This window comes from Fistularia commersonii, chromosome 13 (genome assembly GCF_037954325.1).
Source record: "Fistularia commersonii isolate RoL2024-O1a breed Wild chromosome 13, RoL_Fcom_v1.0, whole genome shotgun sequence".
Taxonomy (NCBI): Eukaryota; Metazoa; Chordata; class Actinopteri; order Syngnathiformes; family Fistulariidae; genus Fistularia; species Fistularia commersonii.
In genome coordinates, this window is record NC_141296.1 from 5671710 (window position 1) to 5694865 (window position 23156).

General features: G+C 38.2%; 1 protein-coding gene across 5 annotated transcripts in view; it reads left to right on the forward strand.

Annotated features, from left to right (window-relative positions):
- The window catches only part of mid2 (midline 2), a 144592-nt gene that overhangs the window by 96986 nt on the left and 24450 nt on the right, over nucleotides 1-23156 (forward strand). For 3 of the 5 annotated variants that reach the window (XM_086158489.1, XM_086158492.1, XM_086158488.1), the window contains 5 exons: nucleotides 1381-1446; nucleotides 2844-2939; nucleotides 14771-14878; nucleotides 21137-21285; nucleotides 22399-22526. In XM_086158489.1, coding sequence (XP_086014615.1) covers nucleotides 1381-1446; nucleotides 2844-2939; nucleotides 14771-14878; nucleotides 21137-21285; nucleotides 22399-22526 — 547 coding nt within the window. The remainder of the gene's footprint in view (nucleotides 1-1380; nucleotides 1447-2843; nucleotides 2940-14770; nucleotides 14879-21136; nucleotides 21286-22398; nucleotides 22527-23156) is intronic. The other 2 variants (XM_086158491.1, XM_086158490.1) reach the window with 1 other exon arrangement.

Sequence of the window (23156 nt, forward strand, 5' to 3'; positions counted from 1 at the left end):
ATATTTGTGTGTGTGTGTGTGTGTGTGTGTGTGTGTGTGTGTGTGTGTGTGTGTGTGTGTGTGTGTGTGTGTGTGTGTGTGTGTGAATATGTGTGTATATATGTATGTATGGATGTATATGTGTGTGTGAATATATATATGTATGTATGTTTATGTATATGTATGTGTGTGTGTGTGTGTGTGTGCACGTGTATGTATGTATGTATGTGTGTATATATGTATGTATGGATTTTTATGTGTGTGTGAATATATATATGTATGTATGTTTATGTATATGTATGTGTGTGTTTGTGTGTGTGTGTGTGTATGTATGTGTGTATACATGTATGTATGGATGTATATGTGTGTGTGAATATATATATGTATGTATGCATATGTATATGTATGTGTAAATATGTGTGTGTGTGTGTGTGTGTGTGTGTATGTGTGTATTCATAAAATTTAAAAACAAAATATTAGTCTCGACATCCCTATTATATAGAAATCGTAAGTTCCACAGATGTGGAAAACCCAGATGCATCTCATGAGCTGCTCCTTATCTTACAGACACTGATTTAATACTGTGAATGCTGCTGTTTGCATTTTGGTACAAGCACTGAGGAAAAATAGCAAAGAAATAATCCCGATTCAAGCAAGCTGTGTTAAAGAGTCTCCGATTTTTATATCTCTGCTCCTCATTTGATCTCTGTCGAGTATTTTAATGAATTTGCTGTTGACAGTTCCTCTCTTTCTGTCACTTGTCCTGCCCGCTGGCCTCAAACCACAGCAATGCCAGTATGTGTCTCGCAAAACCATATCGTATCTACACACATTTAAAACAGTTAATACAGAGAGTGCATGCAGAGTGTAATCACTCCTGTCACCCCTGCATGGAATATATATACATATTGCTTCCCCTTTTGCCATTCAAGTAGAAAAAAATCACGCATGTACCTGAAGCGGTCATGATGAAAGGAATTGTCAATGCAGGTACAGTTGCCGAAACACATAGAAGTACAAGACGGAGTAGATGGTGTCGCTGCAGCCTCATGGGAGGCTTCTATGTTCTTGATGTATTAATCATCTTAGTCTGCAGCTTGCTAATTAATGACACATCTGGCCCCTCTCACTGATGCTTCCCTTCAGACTCCCCTCAAAGACCGACGTGCACGGTCCGGGGTGCAACTGAGACGATTGCTTATCCTTGTGATTACGAACATTTGCGCGTCTCATGTGCCCTCGAGTTCATTTGATAAAGGATCTGTGGGAACGGTGTAACGGAGAAGTTCTCCTCAGCTTCTTGTGCATGTAGTTGGCAGATGCCATGTGTTCAGACCGGTGTGGTCAACCTGTGTGTGTTTTTCCATGTGCACTTACGTGGGTGTATGTGTGTGTTTGTAGGCTTATCAGGTGAGCCCGGGCAGAGTGTCAGATGCGGTAATGGAGGCTTCAAAGACAAGCGCTGCGGTGAGTTCCCCGGCTGTCTTTTACCAACCTCTTAACCCCCTCTTTCCCTCCCCCACCCCCGCTGTTGGGATGTTGAGAGGCAGACCGGCACCCAGGCAGACACCTGAAGGAGAAAAAGGCGTGCAAAGTAAAACAGACTATAAGCAGACAGAGTAAATTAGGGAGGGCAGAAAGCAGCGGAGATATTGGAGAGCAGTGGGGGGGGGGTTGCCTGACACACAGACAGAGTTGCAGTCACAGATGTGGCCAGCTGCTTGTCCGGTCCTCCTCCCTTTCGTATGCATGAATAGAGCTACTTCAAACACCCGCCGCTTGTCTGCTGCTTTGTTCTGCTGTTCTCGCTGCAGCTGTGGTTGTTGTTTTTGGATGCCCGCCGTTGCCGCCAACGTTAATTTGCCTGCTTTGAACAGCAGTTCTCTCAGTGGCTCACCAATCTCTTCTTTCAGTGTACATCTATTTGTTATTTTATATATGTGTTTAATGTGTTAAGTAGTGTCTCTTTTTTGCATTTTTCCGTACAGTCACTACTAAGGGTATAAAGTGTGTGTTCTATCCGTAAAATTGTTACATGGGTGTGCTAATTCAAATTTTAAAAAGATGGTTAAACAGACTGAAAGATGGACAGACAAACACACACACATTATTTCATGGACTCACAAAATAATTTTTAGGCATCTTTAAAATGAAGAAAATAGGAATATAGAACACTTTCTTGTAAACAACAATGTGAATAAACAGTGTTAGCGAAAGAGAACGTAATTACCGGTATATTGACATAGATTTCATGTGATTTATAACAATAAGATGGGGCCATAAAAATTAACTATGTTTGATTTACATTTGGTGATATCCATGCATTGAGGTGTTTTTGGATATTTTTGCTGATCATTCAGCTTTCCAATATCTCCTTAGGGCAAAATCCGCACTTCTTCTTTTGTTAATGTAAAACTTTAGTTGCAAACATGTATTTTGAAATTTATGCCTGCCAAATAGCAGATAATATGGGCAGAAACCTTTTGGCGAGAAGTGAAAACATCCAGGAGAAAAGGAGACTGCATTAGAATAAACCAGAAGAAAAGTGTCAGAGTGTATTAACTTCCTTTTTGCAGCATGTTTACTGTCACTGTTATTATCATAATTCCATATTTCCTGACATTAGTTAAATACCTTCAATGTCATTTGATTATCCCCGTGATATATACTGTCACCCTAGGTCACTTAATGATTAATTATAATTGTAAATTATTCTACCAGATTGTATTGACTATTATTCTGTCAATGTTATATTATAATCTCTATTGATTTTATCCATGTTGTTCATGTTCTTACTTCTGTCTTTCGTCCCTCCCTCTCCTCTCCTCCCCCCTCTGCTGTTTCTTCCATCTTCATCCAAACAGCAAACCCTGGAGAACAACTTGACCAACCTAGTGAAGAGGAACAGTGAGCTGGAGAACCAGATGGCCAAACTCATACAGATATGCCAACAAGTTGAGGTATTCACCAGCTTATTTATCTACAGCTTATTGTGTGCCTAATAAAGGGATTGAGACAGGATTACCAAAATATATTTATGTAAATTTTTCATTTATCTGAGTTTTTTTTTTGTTTGTTTGTTTGTTTGTTTTTTTGGGGGGGGGGTGCTGCTGTTACATTGTGCCATAAAATTTAGCTGACATTATTGTCTCAGATAGGCCTGGAAAATTGTAGATTATACATATCTAATAACAACTAAATGGTTTCAAACAGGCACTAAACATTGATGGAAAGAGCACAGAAATTCTTCAAATTCTTTGAAGAAACAGGTGTTCAGGAGAGATTGAATGTTCTTGACATTTAGCAGAGAACCTTTTCCACTCAAGTGCTGACTTAGGGAGCATAACAGAAACAGAACTTCTGCTTTCAAGGACATACAGGGAGGGATTTCCTTGTAAGCTGAAGTTGACATAAATTTAATATGTAGGCTTGAACACTGATCGTCTCAAAACCATGCAACACGGCTAATCTCACCATCATGTTGCACACTTTTCCTTCCATTCTGGCTGATACTCTTGAATAACGCTCCACACCTGATGCTTTTCTCAACTCATTCCAACTATTTTGGACATGTTTCTTGACTCCTTCTCCACTGATCGGGACTCTTGACCATTCTTTATCTATATATTTATCTATACTCCCTCTAGCCTCACCGGTTCAAATAGGTTCATATCATTCACATACGTAGTCTGTGTTGCTGCAGGTAACCAGTCTTCCTCTCATTTCCACGGCATATTTCCAACTCTGTAGATTTTCCTCCCCCCTGCTCTCTATAGATCATAATGTCATCTGCAAACATCATGGTCAATGGAGATTCCTGTCTAACCTCATCTGTCAGCCTGTCCATCACCATCACAAACAAGAAGGGGGTCAGAAATGATGGCTGACGCAGTCCCTCATCCAACTTGAACTCCTCTTTTCCACCTACGGCTCACTTCACCACTGTCTTATAGCTCTCATACGTGCGCTGCACCACTCAAACATAATTCTCTCTCTCTCAATTCCAGACTTCCTCATGCAGCACCACAGTTTGTCTCTTGGCCCCTGTCATTCACTTAGTCTCGATCTACGATTGTCATCTGTGCTTCTCTATCAACAAACACTGATAGGAAGAAATCGCATATGTTTGGTCAGAGGAAAAACACAAAGTCAGCTGTAGTCCTGCTAGAAAATCCATTCACTTATATAGTGCATCACAGTTGTGGGTGGAAATTTATCTGTTGAAATGTTACAAAAATGCCCTCTATTTTGAAACTTGTGTTAAAATTGGCAAAACTTTTGAAAGAAAACTTTACAAATACAAAGCTTACTGCATCTGGTGACCACATGGATGCCAGACATTTTATTCTATAGGTTTTGCTCAGGTAGAAAGAGTAAAGTGCAAACATTAAACAAACATTAAAACAAAACCTCAAGACCCACCTCTTCCAAACCACTTACAACAACTACAGCCTTTCCCAATAATTGTGTGTGTGTCCTGTGTCTTTTGCCTTTCACTTGTAAAGCGTCTTTGAGTACCATGAAAAGCGCTATACAAATCTTATGGATAATTATTAAACCTTGACCTGTGACTTTTTCTAAGCTTCCCAATTGCTTAATCTGTGATGACATAAACATTGCATTTGTTCAGAACCCTCTACCAGCTCCTTGTCAAATATTGATTGGATATTCAAGGTTAAGATTTGGACAGTAGTGTTTTTGTGTTGTTTAAAGTACATACACATTGAAGAATAATTCCTTTAAATCTAATTCTTTTTTTTTTTTTTCATCAGTAATTACTGACATTTATTTTAGAAACATTGGCCTCCCGGGTGACGCAATGTACTACTTTAAAAGTAGCAGAAAAAGCTACCACTTAGGGGTGCAGTTACAGTTTGCCAATGGCCGGAGCCCGAGCAATTATACTTAAATGACGACTCAGAAACAAAGGAAGTGCTGGATAGCGCTCAGCACTGTCTGTCTCAAATGAAAAGGTTATTTTTGTAACACAGACAGTGAAATGGTAATTTCATTGTAATCAAAGGTGCAATCAAAACCCATGCAAGGTTTTAAAAAATACTTTTTTGTTGATTCAGATTTGCATCATGTTAAGGTAACTGTAGCCAGGGTTTCTTTTATGATACAGTTTCAGTCTAATAATAGTTTTCACTCACTTTCACTGTTTGATTTTAATTTTGCATGGTTTACCTTAATATTTAAATATACTGTCACCATACATAAAACCTCTTGAAAAACATATGTGATATTAGAATCGTCAATTATTTATCTATTTTAGAAAGAAATCATTGGATTCGTCGCCCAGTTTAATGTAGTAACAACATCCGAATCCGAGGAATATTTTCACTCCGATGTCCCAACATGAACACTCACCTGTCTGCAGAAAATTATACCTTAGCCATGGTTGCCACCATTGACCTCTTCCATCTGGACCCTTGCCGTGATTTAATGGAGGCAACCCGCTGTGTGAAGCCAGTCAGAGAGTACTAATGCTTGGTATTGATTGTGCTGCATCACTAACGTGCACTTTCGCTCACACACACACACACACACACACATACACACACTACATCCTTTTTGTGTTAACGCTTACTTCTAGTAAACAGCACCCAGTCTCCGAGATGGGACATTAACGGCTTAGGAGGACAAATGTGCTTCAGTGCCGACAGTTCTTTCTGTGCTATTGAAACCTGACTCCATTTTCTGAAAGCAGCTATGGGATCTGTGAGCGACCGCAATCGATATCAAATGATGACCATGTGTTTCATTAAGTGCGGATGAAGTTGTGGAGAAAAGAATGTTGGTCTTTATTTTTTTTCCCTGAGTGCATATTTATGTTGTGCGGTTGCCAACAACAAAAACAAAATCTCATCTCTTATTCATCAAAAAGGTGTATCAGCAGCATGGGTCGAATGTTCTAAACCAGCACTTGAAGAAATTATTAAGATTAACTGTTTTCGCTACCTGTTTACAGCTTTCATAGCCTTTATCACATATGCTGTCAATGGCAACGTTTTCGATGATTTTCAGACGGAATGGGTAGGTTGCAGTCTCCGGTTGAGTTCGCATTAATATGCAGTTGTTCACAAGAAATCAGAGGGGTGTCTTTTGGTAGAGAGTAAGGGTTTGGCAGCGTTCAGAGCATTTCTGGCTCTGTCATTTACTGCTGCGCTGAGCAGAGAAGTTGGAGTGTCATCCAGTTGTCTGATTATGTGACATCCATCATGATCTGTATCCACCCTTGAACAGCAATATAATGACAAGCAACAACAAGGTGATTTTATGCTTTTCACAACCTTATGGAAGGACTCATCTCTGAAAAGGCAATCCCAGCAGCATTCGTTCTCTACCATTGTCTCAGTAACTTGGACTGAAACTAGAATTTTACATTTCTACATCGTAAAGTAGCTCCGCAGAATCTGCCTATTACACAAGTGGTCACTGCGGGGTGAAACTACAGTTTCTCCACCTTCTCCTAGTGAGGACAGTCATGTTTTTCTTTTTTTTTTTTTTAGCGCACCTAGTTGGCTCTCTATGATGCAGAATAGGAATTAAGATGTAATAGGAGAACATGAGTTTTCTGCGTAGAACCAGAATTGGGATCATTAAAGCTTAAACCAGAGAAATAAAATGGTACTAAGACCAGAACCCTCACATCCTTACATCTACCTATCATCCGATGGTGACATTTTATTCTGTTACATGAAAATCATCTTATCAATTTCAAAGGGGGATTTCCTAATTCGCTTAATCATTCAGTATGAATACAGATGTGGCCATATTCATGGATCGTCATGAACGAGCAGATGGGACCTGGGACCTGTAGAACCATCTGTTCTCTGGGTTAGTGGAAAACACTGATATACATGGGTTGTGGTTTGTGGTCAGACTTGTTTAAAGACCTATCTTGGCATTACAGAGGATGCTCGGGATTTTTAGTACTACAGTAGCAGTTTAAAAGTGGGAATAAAACAAAAAGGGAGTTAACATGTTTGAAAATAAAACATGAGGTGAGTGGGTAAGAAAAAAAGTGGAAGGATGATTAATGAAGGGTATGAGAGGTGTGGGAGGGTAAACAGAAAGAAAGGATGTGTGTATCTTTCTGTCCGTCTGTGTGGCCCATCCAGAGGTGGGAAACCTCAGAATGCCAATCCATCGAGCTTGATTTCATCCATTTCTACAATCTGGTGTGTATACATGCACGCATATGTTAAAGATGCAAGCATAAAAAAGAGGAAAATACAAAGTAACTTGTCTTTTAGAGCAATAAACAGACAAGACTGGTGGAATGACAGAAGTGTGTGCAAATTCGAAAATCTCTGAGGCGCTTATTGCCTATGTCCTGGATTCCCCTCTTACTTGTTTGCATCATCCTGCACTGGTGCCAGAGATATGATCAAACACAATGTGAAGCATTCTCCAATGTCAGCACACATCACACACACCAGTCTTCTCTTTCTCCTCAGTTTCTTTTTAGGGCATTTTCAAGTTAGCGCAACATTTTAAATCACTTTTGGATTTAAGAGGTGCTCAGAGGGTCATTTGAATCAATGTACTATATGTGAAAATGTGCTTTTGTGGCCCTCTCAACAAAACATATCATAAGCTGTATTGTAGCAAAGACTATTGTTTTGCAAAGGAACCAAGACCATCTTTTTCTAATCAAAGAAAAAAATTAAAACCTTTCTGCTGTAGGAGACCTTTTTTTTCTTAACTGTTTTAGTTCAACCATAAAACCGTTATACAGCTCATATCCTATTTGTCGGTGAACTTGTCTTTTTAGTCTCTCTTTTAATCTATAATTTTCCCTGGAGATTGTTTCAGGAAGTTGACCTGCTGTGATTGGCAAACAGCAGGGATCGGTGGTCATTTTCCCGTTGTCGGGTTGAATTGATGCTTTCATTAATTCTTTGAGAACAATCTAACAACCTATTAATTGAATTTTTATTTTTGAACTGACTGCAGCTAAAAGTTGCATTTGTGGCTGCTTGTTGCTAAAGTAAGGGCGACCAATTGTCCCGTGAAGTGGGTAATATGTATACAGCTCTGAGAAATGTACAAATGGTTTTTTGTTTACTGTATTTTTAGCTTTTGACCTTTGTTACTTTTTAATCCCAGCGTCATATTATCAAGCATGAAAGGTATCATCATACGCTTGGGTCGGAGAGTCAAGAGTAGTTGATTTGTTGAGCTGCCAGCTCTAATTGAGTGGGTCGTAGCATTTGAGAGGTTTTTCAGTGCTTTTGCTTCACTAGCACACATAAACCCCTTGATAACAACTAGCCTTTTTGTTTTGTTGTTGTGTTTTTTTGTTATGTTTTGTTTTGTTCTTTGAATGGCCAACACAAAAATGGCGCCTGACCCTAAATACAGAGTCAAAGTAAAAGCCATACAATTATTAACTGTACCGCAATATTCTATTATGAAATATATATATATATATAAATAGAACAAAACCAACCATTCAACGCAAAATCCCTATTGTGGTTTTCTTGTTGATAAAGTGAGTCCGTATTTTTCAATTTTTTGTTACTACCCAAATCTTGTTTTTTCTCTTAATCAAAAGGGCATCTCATAGGATTTCTCCTATTAAGAATTTGATATTAAGTCTCCTTTAAGACATTTGATCCAAGCATAATTTGTCTCCTTCCTCTAAACCGATCTTTCAGCCTGACATCCATCGTACTTTGCTTCACTAAATAATCTTCAATCTCTAGGCTCTTATTCTGGCCCAGCACCGAGTGCAAAATTGGCTGTGCATTTACCATTGCTAGTTTCTACGGGGCAAAGTGCTCCTTTTTTTCTTTTAATGATTTAAGTTTACACTTTGCAGTGGATGCCCCCCCAGTGCTTCTCGATGCACTGCTGTTTTTTTTTTTTTAAATCATAATTTTTTTACACAAAAGCCGGGGTGCAAAGCTAATGGAGTTTTTTTTTTTCTATCATGGACAAACAGTTAATTGTATTGCGAAATATTTTGTGAGTGCTATTCGCTTTCACTCCTAAGGATAGTGATATTACTTTAAAAAAAAATATCGCCCAATTTCCTCCTGTTGATTGTAAATACGCCATCGTCATGCAACTGCCCAAAATGTGAAGTACTTTTGGTTCAGATGCATTTGAAGGGTGGGTGGTTTTAAAAGTGCACCTGAACAAACCCTTTTATTCATAAATGGATGAAGGGGAAAGCCGAACAGGGAGCAGTTCTAGTGCTGAAATTTAGCTCATTCAAAAAAGCAAAAGCTTTTCTGCAATTCATTGAAAAAATAATGTTGGGAAAAGTTTGAGTGAAGCATTATATTCTTGGCCAAATTTTGACCAATTTTCTGTTTCATATTTACAGTCTTTACAAGTCAGTTCTACATGAATAAGTCTTGTAAGTTATGATAGTGTTTATTAGAGATGGGCAGTCTAAGTCTAATTTAGAAGGATTGAGAGTTTTTCTTACAATAATATCACAAGATATTATATTATTAAAACTTTAAGTGCTATGTGCCATCATTAAAATTCACACAGACAATACAGCAGACCTATACAGAGTCAAATGATATTCTCCAAATCCAAGCATAATGAGAAATTTCCATATCATTTCAATTTCGATGGCAAGGTTTTTCCCTCTTATTCTTTACCAAGCTCACCTCTACATGATGAATTGTGTCTGAATGATTGGCTTCCGAAACAGACATCGGTTTTGTCATTGTTTTCTAAAAAAAAGCTGCTGAGTGAGCTGTAATTGGTGTAAACAAATGTTGCTGAATTGCTGTTCAGTAATATTTCGAGCTTGTCTGTAGGTCATGAAAAGAAAATACAGCAGAATATGTAAGTGTACTTTTACATATTTAGTGAGCTTATCTGATGTATGAGACATTATAAACTGGAGATTTAATGATATTTCAAGGTATTTTCACAACAGTGTTAGACAATGTAGGTTTTATCAGGGCTCCTGCTACATTTAGGGGGATAACATGAATTGTGTTTTATGTGTGTGTTTGTCTTTGAGTATGTGTGTGTGCTTGAGAGCGCAAGAAAAGTGCAAATGAGGCTTAAGTAGCTTGGCTTGTTGTAATGAGCTTTGCAGAGTGATGAGGGGTACTTGTTTGTTGGAGGAAGTAATGTTGACAGTTTGCAAAGTGCCTGAAAGTCAAGACACTCTAAACCACATTTGTCAAACTCCAGGCCCGCGGGCCAAATCCTGCCTGCGTTGGGATTATCTTCGGCCTGCAGGATAATAGTTAATAACTATTAGAGCTGGTCCGCCAATATGTTGCGAGCACCATTAATTCTACAAGTCCCATAATGCACTATGAGTGCTGTGGCGCGTCAAGTCGAATGCCGGCAAAGTCGATCCCCAACCGCTCATCCGCTGGCCTTGCCACCTCTCGTCAACTGTCCGCTTTCCCTCTCCTCCAAAAACGGGTAAACGAAAAGGTTAACTCTGAAGACGGGTGGGGTTCAAGACAGGTGGGAGGCAGAGTATATGTTCACAGAGAGAGCAGCGACACTTCTGATACTGCACAGCTGCAGATTTTTATTCATGGAGTGGACTCTGTGTGCAACAGCGGAACTTTCGGGGTGAAGATCAGTGCATGGTACAACTACGGGAAAGGTTATTGTTGAAATGGTAGGCGGATGCATTAAGGAAACGGGCGTGCCCTGGGATAAACTTGTGGCACTGACAACAGATGGAGAGCCTGAGATGTGCGGTCAAAAGAGCGGACTGGTGGGCGGGAACTTTTCAGGAACTTTCTCAGGAAAAGCAGCGCATCCCCGTCCTAATGCGTTGACCGCCTGACGAATGGTGAAGGTTTCCTTTCACGACTAATAATGACACTTTAGGAACCCTTTTCTCCATAAGAATGAGAAATAAATGCAACAGATTTTTCATATATTTAATTTCTAAGCTTATCATTTATAGGCAATAACTTAAAAGCTTTGTCATTTCCAGGTTCAAGGTTCTGTCTTCAACTAGAGAGCATCAGAGAGGAGGAAAATGAACTGCAATATGTTTCCTTTTTGTAATTTTTTTCTTGCTACCATAAGGCATGTTGGATTTTTCTTCAAAGGCATTTTTTTTTTTTTGGCAGTGGAAAAATATTTTTATTAGAAATTACCCTGGAAATGCTGCAGATAGAGAGAAATAGAGAAATTGTTGCAACTGATTTTTAGTTTATTTAATGTCTAATGTTGTAATAATAATAATAATTTATCCTTTAATAATCCCCGCGGGGAAATCAGTTCTTTGCAATTAACCGATCATGGATGAACGGTGAGCAGTAGGCTGCCGTCCAGCGGCGCCAGGGGAGCAGTTAGATGTTCAGTGTTTTGCTCAACATCACTTCGACCAGGTTTCAAAGACGATTGCTCTTCTTCCTGGGCCATGATGCCCCCGGCAACAATAATTTATAGACAATAATTAATAGGCAATAATTTAAAAGCTTTGTTGGTTTCAGGATCAATATGTGCAGTAAGTTTTTAAATAAACATTGAACCACTCTGGCCCTCAACTTGTACTGATTTTAATTTTTTTGCCAACTCTGTATTTGAGTTTGACACCCCTTGTCTAAACTGTACATTCAGTATATTAAATATTTATTGTTACAGATTGTTTTATTATAAAAGAAACCATAATCACGAGAGTGATGAAATCACAAAGCCTAATGACTCAGCGTGTTCATTATTAGGGATTTCAACTGAATAGCATACCTTCTGCAGTCCTTGTACAACCAAAACATACACTACATTTTGCGTCTCTGATACGACATGCAAATTTCAGCCTCATTTTCTTACATAGGGAGCTCTGAATCTTGTGACAGAAGGGGAAACAGATGTAACCAGCGCTTACGGAAAGCTTTTTTACTTGAGCTCTGGGTGGTTGAAGTCACCCAGGGTGGGCTGTTTGCCTTGTAACTGGCAAATATGGTAATTATTAACAATTTTACAAGGACGTTTTTCTTAAAATGACCACACCATCATGTTTCCCATTTACTGAAACCCTCTAAGTACCAAGGGTTCAAGACCACCAGCTTTTAATTATGAGTATTATACGAATTAATTTTTTTAAAATTACTGTTCCCACCAGGGATGTGTCATAAAAGTTGTTACAAATTGTACAAATTAGCTGCCATAGCTACAGTTCCTCTGGTGTCCAGAGCACTTCTAGGGTCCGCACAGACATTTACTGGTGTTTTATAATAATAACAGCTTCTTAAATATAAAGTATATGTTTAAGGTAATTCCATTCAATGATCTGGAAGTGAGTTATTAGCAATTTTATGAGCAATATGACTTTTAACAATACCAATATGGATGACTCCATAAAATAGGGGATATTAATGCATATAATTGTGTATTATTATGATTTGTTTACTGGTTTTTCATCGTTTTTAAATGAGGTTGTTTCAGATATTTCACTGACATGACGTTGTTGGCCGAGGCTTTTCTATCCAGTGCCATTTTAATGACATCCTGAGCCAGAACTGTTCAGAAGGAGCCAAATGCACCATTGGGCAGATACACCAACACATTAGCGCCTGATTGCGATGTCATTTTCATCATATGCTTTTTACAAATAGACCATAATGGCTGGCATTTTGTTCTGCTCGATTCTGGATCACACAACTTGTTTCACCCATCGCACTTATTGGACGTGTTGAGGGGGAAAAAGTGTGAGATTTCCCAAAGTCACAGCGAGATATGTGAAAGGAGCGAGGGAGGTGTGCCCGTGCATGGATGGATGGCTGTGCTGTGAAAATCATAGATGTTTGCATAGAAAGTTCAGCATCGACAGTAAACTGATACAGAGTGAGCATTTTTTATTCTAAGCAGTATTGTGTCCAATTGTCCCCCATGTTATGCCAGAACTTTTGTTTCTCACTCGATCAGTTTGACTACATGAACTAGTTTGCAAGTTAATGTTTCAATCGCCTTAAACTTCACAAACTCTTTAACACTTGGTCTGATCCAGTGTTTTTGAACAGGTTATGTCATAAGTGCTGTCTACTCAACTCTAGTGGCCTACAGACTATATGCCATAGCTGAACCTACCTGAGATAGTGTACAATAAGAGCCCTCCATTATCTCTCTTTTTGACACTGTTCAGATCAATTAATTTTAAAGGGATAAGTTATTCATTTCCCCTTTGTGTGCTGATGTTATGATGATGTCGTCAACCACAAGCTTAGATAATAAGACGTTCACTTTCTATTGACCGACCCTCCTGAATGTTGCTTTGCAATCTTCAATGAAAATGCATCTGTCAGCCACAACCAAACAATAACATAGAAATAGCACCTGAAAGATGCTGCAGTCCATTCACAGCTATTCAAAACAAAGCCCAAGCCAAACATGTATTTGCACTTTTTAAATCAAAACAGTAATTTTTTTTTTTTTTTTTTATATTTAGACTTTGTTCAAATTATAACCTATATGATAAAGGGTTTAAAAGACCAAGCAAGAATCTTGAAAGTAGATGATTAGAAATATATCAGATGTAACTTCAGGACCACAACAATACAACTAGAGCCTGAAGCAAATTGAACAAAAGAGAAAAAGCAAAAAACACACAAACAGTTCATACATTCATTTTTCCCTTACAGACTGTTCGGGCACGGTTTCTATCTCAGTGCGAAAAAATACACCACAATGAGTCTATTGTTATATGTTGAATGCCCCTGCATAAAGAAATTCTTTGCCTTTAGTTAAAGATAATGAACATTTAGGCTTTTGCCTCAGTTTTCTGCATTATTTGGTGCCAAGACCAAAAACAGCCTCTTACTTAGTTGTTTTTGAAGTAGTGGCAAGCGTTTAGTGTGACGATTCAGCCTGCATCCGAAGTCCTTTTCTTAACACCATCTTGGATTCGTTCACAATGCCCGTGTTTGCTCTAGAGGCTGATGTTTTCTTCTCGCCTTTCACAAATAAAGGAATTCGGTGGTTCATTTGATGTTTGTCCAAGATGGTGAAAAGTAGATTGTTGTTCTGGTAACTTTGGTCTTAAAATGAACACAGAATCTATTAAATTGGAATGGTAGAAGCAAATTCTGTCACTGAATTAATGAATGTCTACGCAAGCCCCTTTTGGATGCTTTGTTAATGAAGAACTGAATATTCTAACAGCTCCCAACCTATTTCTTGTTCATAATGAGAGAGAAAAAAAAATGCGTTTAGGAAAAAAACTATAGTCCTGCGAATATCACAAGGCATTTTCCCAGCATATGGTCTTTCCTGTATTTGAATATATTAAATTCAGCAGCAATGTTCCCATTTTCATAGCTGTAACAGACTTTCCCTCCAGTAGGGAACATTTTTAATGAGAAATGAATCTGAATTAGGTCCGCTATCAATAATGCCAGCTATTTGGAAGCCAGGAGACCTATCAGTTATATGCGGGGAATGTAGTGATTTTTCCCTCAGATAAACGTGCGCGCTGTCATGTGCAATAACTAATTGTCTTTTTCAGGGACATCATTTAAAATCACTTATCTCATTTTGTTCATCAGCAGCACCAAACCCACTTCAGGTGCAAATCAACTGTCTTTCTCTTTGCCGAAGGCTTGACGAAGCACAGAACAAATGTTATCCTTATAAGAATGATACAAATTATTCATGCAAATATAAGACACGAATATACCATTAGTGACCATAGTATACCATTTTACATAGAATACAGTAACTTCACAGGAACATAAAGCATTTCAGATTGAATGAAGTCAATCTGTTTGAGATGACCTGTAATTTGAGAATATTTGGTATTATCTGAAATATTTTGTCAATGTTGGCACTTTTTGCCCCTCAGGTGAACACAGCCATGCATGAAGCCAAGCTGGTTGAGGAGTGTGATGAACTAGTGGAGATCATCCGCCAGAGGAAACAGGTCATCGCTGTGAAAATCAAGGAGTCCAAGGTAAAGCATACCCTATATATAAAAATACATTTGTAATCATACAAATAGGTGGCATCATCCATTTAAAACTGTATATATGGTATTCTCACAACATATCTGCATCATGGATATGCGTGAGAACATTTCCAGAATCATAAATCCAATTATTTCAGACAGCATTTGGGTTGCATGTTGGTGGTTGTGGAGTAAAACCCAATGCAATTAGTAAAAAAAATAAAGAAAAAGAATATCTAGGTCGAGGTTAGGTTGCAGATATGGAGGGGATGAAGGAGGTTTCTTGAATTTTTGTTCCAGTCTTTTCCACAGGTGTTTTTTTTCAATAGGTAGTCCACATGGTTTTCTTTGAAAGTGATCCAAATCCCTTTCTATTGATACACAATAAGAGCTCCGGACTTACCGTAAACAGCCACACAAAGATACTGGATAAAGGCAAACTCTAAATCTTACCCTCTTTAGGGTGCACTTTTATGTGAAAGATCCTCTCAGGCAGCAAAATGAGGTGTATTTATTTTAGCTGGTACGTGTGTGAGTACGCTAGTGGGAGGGTAAGTGTGTCAGAGTGTGTCTACAGTGATTGCAGATAGAGTAAGGCGTGTTCTCCCGAGAGTTGGGGTGTGTGTGTGTGAGGTTGTTTAGCTGAGGGTAGAGCAGTGAAGTGTTGAAGAGGGAAGTAAGATGAAAATGAAGGAAAACACGCATTTTCTTGCAGGTGATGTCCTAATATTTGAGGCTGTTTTGATCATGAAAAGCACCATAAAGAATTCCAGTCATCGGTTGTGTTTCAACAAATGTTTTGAAGAAGAAAGAGAATTTTTTTTTTCCTCCTCATGAAAACTACAATCAACAGTAGATCCCTATTTGGATGTGAAAGCACCCCTATGTTGCCCTTTTTTTTTTTTGTCAAAATGATGTGAACGGCAGCCTTCGGGAGCCAAATCACAACAGAGTGACAGGTCTGGTTTTGAATGACAAACCAAAGAAAACGGCAAAAACAAGTGAGAAGTTTTGGTGGGGAGAGTCTCCTGAATGAAAGTGTTTGGAGGTGACTCTTCAAGGGACTAACTGGATTATGCAGGGCTGATCATGGCGAGCGGAGTGATGCAAGGTGCTCCCATTCTCTCTTTCATCTCCTTTTTATAAGCTCTGTCTCTCTAAGGAGCCCTCGTGCTTAATCTCTCCCTTCCGAAACCAAACATGGACTATTCCCTTGTTCTCGTATGTTATTCTCTTCAGAGAAGGAGCAACATTGTTTTTTTTTTGTTTTTTTTTTAATTTTTATTTGTTTGGGTTTTTTTGTTGTTCTTTCTTTCTGGGGTGATATTTTGTATATAGCAAACAAAATTGTCAAAGTTGATTTTGCATGGGTTATGACATTTAAATGCATATATGAGAGTGGATTTTGGATAATAACAGCACAATAATAGCAAAGGCCAGCACTTGTGTTTCTGAATGATACAGTTTTTGGTGAATGTTTTGATATTTTATTTCGGTCAACTGATAGCTTACGTTTTACCCTGATATCATTATTTAATGGGCCGGTCTCCTGTGGGCGTTTATAATGTATATTTTACATTAGAACACTGATATCTGCAAAGCAGTTAGCGCCCTCGCCTCACAGCAAGAAGGTTTCTGGTTGAATTTCCGGGCCTTTTCTATGTGGCGTCTCCTTGTTCTCTCTGATTCTGTGCGGGTTTCCTCTAAAAAATTTGCAGTAGGCTCATTGGAGACCCTTAATAGCCCAAATGTGTGCATGACAGAGTGAATTGGTGCATGTCTTTATCTGGCCCTGTGATGACCAACTAATGACCGGTCCAGGATGTACTGAATCTTTTCCAACGACCGCTAGGATGGGCTCCAGATGGAATGGGTAAACGGTATAGGTAATGAAGAATGAATGAATCAATGACTGAAAACTGATATTGAAAGTTTTGGTTTGTTAATCAGTGTACAATGGTCACAATATATGCTAATCTTGGCTCATATGATCATCGCTTTGTTAGTCCAGCTCTCATCATCTATATGAAAGGATTCTGCAGTCATTTATTCTATCAGTGTCTTATTGATTAATATATAAAAAGCTGAAATTCCCGGTGAGAAATTTACATTATTTTGAATGTTTTGTTAGGAAATCCTCAGATCTGAGGACAGGGTAAACCAAAAGGAAGGAATGTTTTTTGACTTGCTCATTTTGCAAAGAGAGTTATTGGTTTTGTGGAAACTGGGTCACACAGTCAATGTCAGATGGGGAACTCAGTTCTCACAACCACATCTGTTACCAATTTAAACCCCATTACTGATTTGTTATTTTTTCTCATAAGAGCAAAATGAATGTTTTGACAAAGTGTGCAGCCATAATAACATAAGAGTTCAAACAAGTATATCAACACTTTCCAATCAGATGAGTTAATGCCGTATAGAAATGTGACATATTTACAGGAGTTTAGCTGGAACATTTTGCAATCATTTCAAAATGAATACATTCATTATGACATTCTCTTTCACAATTATCCTCAATTATTTCATGAAATCTGAAGGCAACCCCCCCTTGCTTATGTTGTTCACGTTTATCAGACTAAGATATGCGTGATGAAGAATGAATTAATCAATGAAAGAATGAGGTCTTCAGACCTGTTTATCTCTTCATTCTTTCCCAAAGCAAATTTAAATCTTTTTTCAGAATTTGCCCAATAATATTATCACTAATGCACAGATAGATATGAAACTACGGGATATTATCTTGAATTTTAGTCCAACACAAGTACAGGTCTACAGTTGTGGCACGAGAGACACAGGACATTGGGAATTTTTGGTATTTTGGTGACAGGAGAGATGGATTGTTCGCAGTTGAATTACAAGCTAGCGTCAATATTTCAGGGAAAATAGAGCCAAATGCATCTTTCTGCAGCAAGGAGAAGGAAACGTATTGGATTTGAATATCTGGATGACACCATTATTTCCTGACCTCAAAGCGCTCGGGATTACAAGCTAAAATATTCACAAACTGTCGCTACAATATTTAAGCTACGATCAAAGACTGTTCAATTTCAGCGCCGTCATCTTAAGACAAAGTAAGATATTCACATATTGTCTAGGAATAATATCATTTCTTACTTTTTCGGTAGCATATGTTGCTAAATAAGTCATGCGTTGATTTTGCCCAGCTCTTCAAGTCTTCATGTCACAGAAGCATTCTCAAATGTCAGTAATAGTGAAAGCACATTATTTTGGATTTAATGGGAGCAAATCCTAGTACTTCAATTGATAACACATTAAGTTGCCACAGCTTAGTAAAGCTGCTAAGCCGTGATATTTTCAGCAGTAGAAAGGGAGTGCACTTTAAATAGCTGTTTTGAGTCTTTGAGTGTCTGATGAGAAGTTTTTAACAAGTGGCCAAAATATATTGCTTATAACATAAAGAAAAATCATAAGCTTGAAGTGGAATTTCTCCTAATTTTTCAGTGTGTCTCAAGGTTGCTTCCTGTTTATGAAAGCAACAACACACAGTTGCAATTCAAAATATATTTGGGGACATGCAGTTTCCACCGAATTTGTATTTTATACTGGAAGTCTTGGAGCAGTTTTACAGATAAAAATTCTCAGGTTCATTTGCGGATTCAGGATATGAGGCTTAATGAAGATAAATAGATAAATTCATTTTCAAATTAGAAAGACTTCCGCATGGTGAATTGGAAATTATGTAGCCATGCACTCTCTGACATTGGCAAACAGGAGCACATCATAAAACTGTATAAAGAATCTAAACTCTGACCCTCTGAGCGCAGTGCGGTATTAGTTTTGTTGCTCCTTATACTCATACACATGCACGCGCTGAACTCTCTGAAATATCGCACATGAGGCAAGATTTGTTTATTCAAGGACTACCAATGTCTTTATCATTTAACTGGGTAAGACAAATACTGGGTGCTTACATTTTTTTTCGGACAGCTATTATAGTTTGATGATAATATTATTCTGTTTTCTCATTGTCAAGGTCAGAAAGAGAATGAAAAGCAAATGAACTTGCTTGAACTCAAAATGTTTTCCTCTGTGTGTGCACATGTCCATATACTGTATGTGAAGCTCAGACTATCTGTGCTGCAACATAAGATAGAGTAATCAAAAACAAACTCTCGGATTCATCTGTATTTTTGACCATTAATAAAATAGCCATAAATTAATGGGTTTTAAACATCACTTTAATTAACAGTTAAAGTACAATGGTACATGGGTTTATAACCACATACCAACAACAACAGGAAATGTTTTCATTTACTTATCTGTGAAGTAATATCACATATTTTTGGCCTGCAGACCATGAGACTGCAGAAGATGTTATCCTTCCACAAAGTATATTGGTTGCTTTTTATTAATCCTTCACAGACCGAATTGCTGCAATATATTGTATCTATTTTCTATCTATTTCCATGCTGTCTTCCATCCTTGCTATGTTATCTACAACCTACTTGGGAATATTTTTGAAACCTGTTAGCATGGCAGTTGGGTAAAGAAGCATTGTTGTAGTATAAACATGCATCAGTTAGATCTGCATGTGTTTAAATGGCATGAGATTCATTCAAATGTGGATTTTTGCAACTTCTCAAAATTCCGTTTTTACATTTTCCTCGTATATTGTGACGACGTTCTCCTTTGACTATTTGTGCAAGTTTCAGTCAGCAAAGATTCTTCTGATAAAGTACGCACATTTTCTTTCCCTACAAAGGGTGTTTGTGTCTGCCGGAGTGTCAGGGAAAGTCTGAAGATTGGCAAGGGGTTTGTTCCATCAAGCTGGCATCATCTCAGCAGGTGCTAACTTTTGGCAGGCGAATTCAATTATAACTTTGCGGGAAAAGTTACATATCAGTGTGATTGTCACAAAGATTAATACCTCAAACTGAAATCATTACACCTTATTCAGAACAGCTTTTGGGGTAAGGTAAATGCTGGGGTTTTTGGTATTGTTGTTTTCGTGAGCAAAAGAAAAATAGTTTCAGCCGCAGGAGATTAGAATATAAAAGAACAACCCCAGAGACCTCTTGTTGTAAGGGTTTTGGAAGTGGAGATGAAAGTTAAATATGACTGAGCCATAAATGTTTGCAAAGCTTTAAAGTAACCTTTTCTCCCTGCATCACAAAGAAAGCGAAACCTATAGAAATTCAAAATGCTGTCCCTTCCTTTTTTTGTATCTAGATATATTTGATATTATTGACATTGCAAAACCACCATTAAGGTGTAGAACTCAAAAACAGCTTTGTAAAAACATAAAAGTGGACCGGCCCCATTGTTTGAAGGGTTTTGCAACAGGCAAGCCTCCTATGATTGTTCATAGGGCTCGTGTATGAAGAATAGAAAGAACTAGTACAACAGACTGGCTTCTATTAGTTATGCACTGCATTCTGTTGCGTTATTTCTATTCCTGATAGCAAATATTAGTGTCTGTTTTTCTTGAAATTCCCCTGAAGCACAATAAGTTAGAAACCCTGACACAATGTAAAGATACAGAGCTGCACTAGACTTCCCTCCTCTTACTTCAGGGAAAACTGTTAAAATCAGTGACTAATTACAAATCATTTAATCATGAGAGACTGATATGGTTTATTGATATACAGAGTTTGAGTGACAGCTGGAAGATATATATATGTAGGCTATATATATAATAGGCTATAGCACTGAAACAGTGTTGACTTCTAACTGCTTTGGATATACACTATATAGATAGATAGATAGATAGATAGATAGATAGATAGATAGATAGATAGATAGATAGATAGATAGATAGATAGATAGATAGATAGATAGATAGATGTGTGTGTGTATGTGTATATATATGTGTATATGTGTATATATATTTGTGTATGTGTACATGTGTATGTATAGTATATATATATATATATACAGTCTATGTGTGTGTGTGTGTGTGTGTGTGTGTGTGTGTGTGTGTGTGTGTGTGTGTGTGTGTGTGTGTGTGTGTGTGTTTATACATATACACATAAACACAACACTTCTGTATTTCCAAGTTTTTACAGGAAAGACCTACTAATCCTGACAAGATTTTGTGTCATCCCTCAGACAAGCAGGCTTCTTAAAGCTTCTTGAAAGTGTGACGGTTACATTTCACAAGTGATGAGGAATTAAGCCAGTCGCAGATATTTCTGATTTCTGTCAGTGTCTCATGCAGTGACGCCAGGTGGTCAGGGCTCATCGAAATGAACCGAACTCTTGAGGTCGAGCAACACACCTTTCTTTGTATGTTTGTTCCAGGTGATGAAGCTGCGTAAGTTAGCCCAGCAAATTGCAAACTGCCGTCAGTGTCTGGAGCGCTCCAGTGCTCTCATCACACAGGCGGAGCAAAGCTTAAAGGAGAACGACCACGCCCGCTTCCTCCAGACCGCCCGAAATGTAGCTGAACGGTAAGTAATTGGATACACATACAGTATGTATACTCACAGCGGAGAAGGGGATCTTGTGTGTTCACTGCAGCAGCTGTGCTTTTATCGGTGGGTTTTGTTGACGCCATTATGTTTTCATACAATTTATATGTCGAACTAGAGATCAGTGGTTCAGGAGCTAGTTTTTTTTATTTTCTTGACTCAAAAATAGTCAAAATTAACAAACAAAATAAACTTAAATAGCGGGTTCCTCACAGTATAAAAGCGCTTTACACCAGGTAGCCTTCACCCATTCACACACACACACACACACACAACCACGAATGGTGGCAGACCTGCCATGCAGGGTGCTAACCAGGTCATCGGGAGAAAATTTGTGTTTGGTTATTTGCCCAAGGACACTTGGACATGCAGACAGGTGGGGTCAGAAATCAAACTGCCAACCAATCCTAATTTATGTCCATGTTCTTGCAATATTTTCTCCCTATGTTACCTTTCTTATCTTGTACTGTGGCTTCTGTTGAAACAGCAAATCAAGTCTCTCCATCTACTAAAATATAAGTCAGGCCTAGTTCTTCATTCTCTCTATTGCATGAACAAATTTCTGTGTATATTCTACAACTAGCATCGATTTGGCCTGGATTTTTTTTTTTTTTTTTTCCAAAACACCTGGCTTGGCTGTTTATGTACAAACCAGGCAGTCTCTATTTTGGAAGACATTTCTGCATTGCATAGTAACCTTGCCAGGACTGTGGTTCAAGCTGGTCTCTGCCCCAGACTGTTCATTCTTGCTCACGGTAGACAATTTTCCCACAAAGCCGTACTAACCACGGACATCGTGTATGTCTGGTTTGTTTATGACATTGTCAGTCAAATAACATCCTCTGTAGAATAAATTCAAATTGGGCTTTTGATTTCATTCTAGTCCCCTCCATGTGATGCCATCCTTCAACTTTCAGTGTATCCTCCACCGTTGCTCTTTTTCTTGTAACTTTTCCTCCCTTGTCCATCTGTCCTTTCAATTTCTGTGTTACCACTCTCTCACTGTCACCACTTTACTTGACCTCATGCCTTGTTTCCATTCCTCGGCTCCCTGTCCTTTTTTTGTGACTTTTGTCTTGCTATGGTCCCCAGGGTTGCCATGGCAACAGCCTCTTCCCAAGTACTTATCCCCGATGTCAACCTGAATGAAGCGTTTGACAACTTTGCCCTGGACTTTTCCCGAGAAAAGAAGATTCTGGAAGGACTGGACTATCTAACAGGTGAAATTTGATTCTGGTTCTCGTGTCCGCCAAATTCCTACAATGTATGTATTAGGTGGAACATAGACTCATATCTGTACCTTTAAATACAAAAATCATCAATAATTTGAACGCATATTAAATGTGATCAAGTTCTAGCATAAAAAATTGTTCATAAAAAGTGCAGTACTTTTTTTTTATTTCCAGTCTCAAGTTAGGTTTGTAAAAGCCATTCATGGGACAAGAACATGAAAAATATAGTGTACCAATTGAAAGCACAAACAGAATTCCAGATGAATGTATTGTAATTTAGTTAATTTTCAAGCATTCAAGAAAACCAATTATGAGATGAGAAGCTTCTTCTTTTACATAATAAAAGCAAGAGGAAAAGTTTCACTGAAGTTTCCATGGACAACCGGCTCTTTTATTTTCCTCCATTACGTTTTTAATTAACTTGTCTTTTACTTTTTTTCATTACAGAGTTTGAACTTTACTTGAACCCCAGCCTGAAGTCCATTACTTTATGATTCTTGTACATCTCATAGAACTTAGAATGTAGGACTCCATGCAAAGTTACATAGACATGCGTAATTGAGAAAACAAGTGTTGAATTAGGACATTTGAATATTTTATATTAATGAAAGATTCTGG